Source organism: Sphaeroforma arctica (genome assembly GCF_001186125.1).
Source record: "Sphaeroforma arctica JP610 unplaced genomic scaffold supercont1.3349, whole genome shotgun sequence".
NCBI lineage: Eukaryota > Ichthyosporea > Ichthyophonida > Sphaeroforma > Sphaeroforma arctica.
The window spans coordinates 1-3,603 of NW_014037209.1; the positions used below are offsets into that span (position 1 = coordinate 1).

The 3,603-nt window shown below is 42.2% G+C and overlaps 1 protein-coding gene across 1 annotated transcript; it reads right to left on the reverse strand.

Annotated features, from left to right (window-relative positions):
- Window positions 1-835: 835 nt before the first annotated feature.
- SARC_13488 (hypothetical protein) lies at window positions 836-3,066 on the reverse strand (the record flags this gene model as incomplete). Its single annotated transcript, XM_014292381.1, has 3 exons — window positions 836-1,002; window positions 1,632-1,923; window positions 2,881-3,066. Coding segments are annotated over 3 exons (645 nt in total), but the record flags the coding sequence as incomplete, so codon positions are not given.
- Between the last annotated feature and the right edge of the window lie 537 nt (window positions 3,067-3,603).

Below are 3,603 nucleotides of genomic sequence, written 5' to 3' on the forward strand. Positions count from 1 at the left end.
AATAAATAAATAAATGTATATATAAATATAAATATAAATATAAAAATATAAATATAAATATAAATATAAATATAAATATATATATATATAGAAACTATATAATCTGCGATGAGGCTAACTTCCGAGCAATCAATGAACATATATGCACAAGTAGTTACATGTGCATGGAAGACATATTCTGAAAGTTATCGCACACGGTCGCATACCTTAATGGGACACCACGAGAGACAGTAGTGGAGGATAGCGCCAATGCCTTCCAACATCGTCACCGAATGCCACGGCACAGTGTTCTGCGTGGCAGATGAGAAAGCACAAAACATCGACGACATGAGCACACGCCTTTGCATTGTGTCTGAGAACGACAAAACCATTAGACAGCACCGTTGCAGTGTTGTTTAACACAACAGATATCAAATTATAACTGTTTCAGACCACTTTTGAGATATACAATAACTAATTTAGACCATTTTTGAGACAGAATAGCTAATTTAGACCACTTTTGAGACATATAATAACAAATTTAGACCACTTTTGAGACATATGATAACTAATTTAAACCACTTTTGAGACATGTAATAACTAATTTAGACCACTTTTGAGACATATAATAACAAATTTAGACCACTTTTGAGACATATGATAACTAATTAAACCACTTTTGAGACATGTAATAACTAATTTAGACCACTTTTGAGACATATAATAACTAATTTAGACCACTTTTGAGACATATAATAACTAATTTAGACCACTTTTGAGACGTATAATAAATAATTTAGACCACTTATGAGACATATAATAACTAATTTAGACACACCCCCACACCCCCACATACCAACGAGTGACTTTCTTCCGGGGAACTGGTGCTGTTGAATGCGTTGACGGCGAGTGACGTGGAGAGGCATTGTAGTACCGCAGGCACGATTATATCCAAATGACTTCCTGTGTGCGGCAGACACGCCAGCACATACGTAATCCAGTACGCATGCACGGCCCGCAGAGCTGTGCAGGTATATTGTGGGGTTGTGGGTAGGGTTTAGGGTTTAGGGTTATATTGTGGGGTGGACACGCCAGCACATACGCACATATAACTCGGAGGTGTTTACGTTTATGGTGCAGCTGTTACGATACAATGAGGGTAGTGGGTACGGTGAGAGACGTTTATGTCATGCGCCTTATTGGCTGAGGCTGTCAGGCCAATACACACGTAAACGGATACGCATACACAGCTCTACGAGCTGTGTAGGCAAATTTGAAAGTATGAGTGTAGGTGTAAGTGTAGGTACAAGTGTAGGTAGAAATGTAGGTTTAGGTGTAGGTATAAGTGTAGGTATAAACGTAGATGTAAGTGTAGGTATAAGTGAGGTATAAATGTAGGTGTAAGTGTAGGTATAAGTGTAGGTATAAACGTAGATGTAAGTGTAGGTGTCAGTGAGGTATAAATGTAGGTGTCAGTGTAGGTATCAGTGTAGGTATAAATGTAGGTATAAGTGTAGGAATAAGTGTAGGTATAAATGTAGGTGCAAGTGTAGGTATAAGTGTCGCTATGAACGCAGATTAGGTGTAGGTATAAGTGTAAGTCTAAAAACAAATGATATATGCACTACAGTTAGACTGGCACAAGCACATACACGGCATGTTCAGGGCAATCAGGATGGTGTCCAGGAACAGTGGATTCTGTGCGATTGTGTGGTTGCGCACTTTCCTATCCGCCTTTCCTTTGCCACTCGGGACGTCCACCCACCCCGATGCGTTGCCACGGTTACCGGAGGCGTTGCTATGGTTACCGCCGGAGCTCTCGGCGTTCAGGCGCATGTTGTCGAGTACCACCACAGACTGCAGCAGCTGCATCAACGCCACTTGCAACTCCAACTGTTTAGGCGTCACCACTGCATGCAAGCGACCCAGCACGACGTTCTCAATCTGACAGCGTGTGTGTGTGTGCGCTCACGTGTCAGTGTACGGAGGAACAGGGGCACAGATAGGACATTGGGGATATATATACTCTCAATCTGACAGTGTGTATGTGCTCTTATATGTCCGTACGCGCTTGAATAGGTGCACAGTTATAGGCGTTAGGTTTGGAGATTGAAACGAGAGTCGTCAACAGCGGCAGTATCAATCAAAAGAGAACAAACGTTTATGACCCTTTGCATCAATGCCGTATGTGCATCCATGCTCAATATTACTACTGCGTGCGATGACTAGGAACAAAAAATGGGTTCAGATTAAACGCATACGCACCCACGCACACGTCGATAGACATTTGTGATCAGCAATAGATGCGCAAGTCACTGTAGCTGTACAACCACATGCTGCCTCCTACGCACCACCAGGCGTGTATACACACACACAAAGGCACACGGGGGCACACTTAAACATAATATATATATATTTATATATATACATATATATAAATATATAAAAATTGACAAATGTAGCTCACACAAACCAACCTCCTTCAAGTTGATGACAACCATGCTGTCATACACTTCCGGGTGTTGCACGAGTGTGTGCGTAGTGTGTGTGTAAATGCACAGGGTATACATACGCGCATATCCAAACCCAAATACAAACGTGCACGCACACACAAAATAAAAACACCAGCACATAAGTGTAATATACTAACACACGCACACACACAAAATCATACACATACATGAAGAAATGTACAACCACATGAAGTTCATTTCGCAAAGTTGAAGATATGTACAACCACATAACATCCACATCCCACACATGAAGATATGTACAACCAAATAACATCCACATCCCATACATGAAGATATGTACAACCACATAACATCCACATCCCATACATGAAGATAAGCACACATCCACATCCCATACATGAAGACAAGCTCACATCCACAGACTAACCTCGTCCAAGTGTGTGACGACCATGTTGTCGTAGACCTCTGGGCGTTGCATGAGCGTGTGTGCTGTGTGCGTGTATATGCGCAGAGGGTCTCTGTTCTTGTTGGTGGAGGTTCCGTTGGAGGTGTCTTCATTGGACAGTCGTGTGGTGGATGCCGACGGGCCAATATATGCGGATAAAGTTCGGTACTGTAGGTAGAATGTGTAGGTAGAGATAATAGGTAGGGATAGGGATATGAGTGTAGGTAGTTACACAACTTTTCCATACTCCGATCCTGGCGGTACCAGAGTGGAGGTGGGCATACTGATAAATCGGGCGATTTGACAGACTATCCTACTCCGCAACTCAACCATTTGACTATAAAATCCCTTGCTTACTCATATTCCTACATGTACATCTCTCAAGCCAATACACACCAATTCACCCGCACTACACATCATGCATCACATTTCCTCTTGCTTACTCACATACCTACATGTACATTCCTCAAGCCAATACACACCAATTCACCTGCACCACACATCATGCATCACATTCCCCCTTGCTTACTCATATACCTACATGTACATCCCTCAAGCCAACACACACCAATTCACCTGCACTACACATCATGCATCACATTCCCCATTGCTTACTCATATACCTACATGTACATACCTCAAGCCAATACACAATAATTCTCCTGCACTACACATCATGCATCACATTCCCCCTTGCTTACTCAC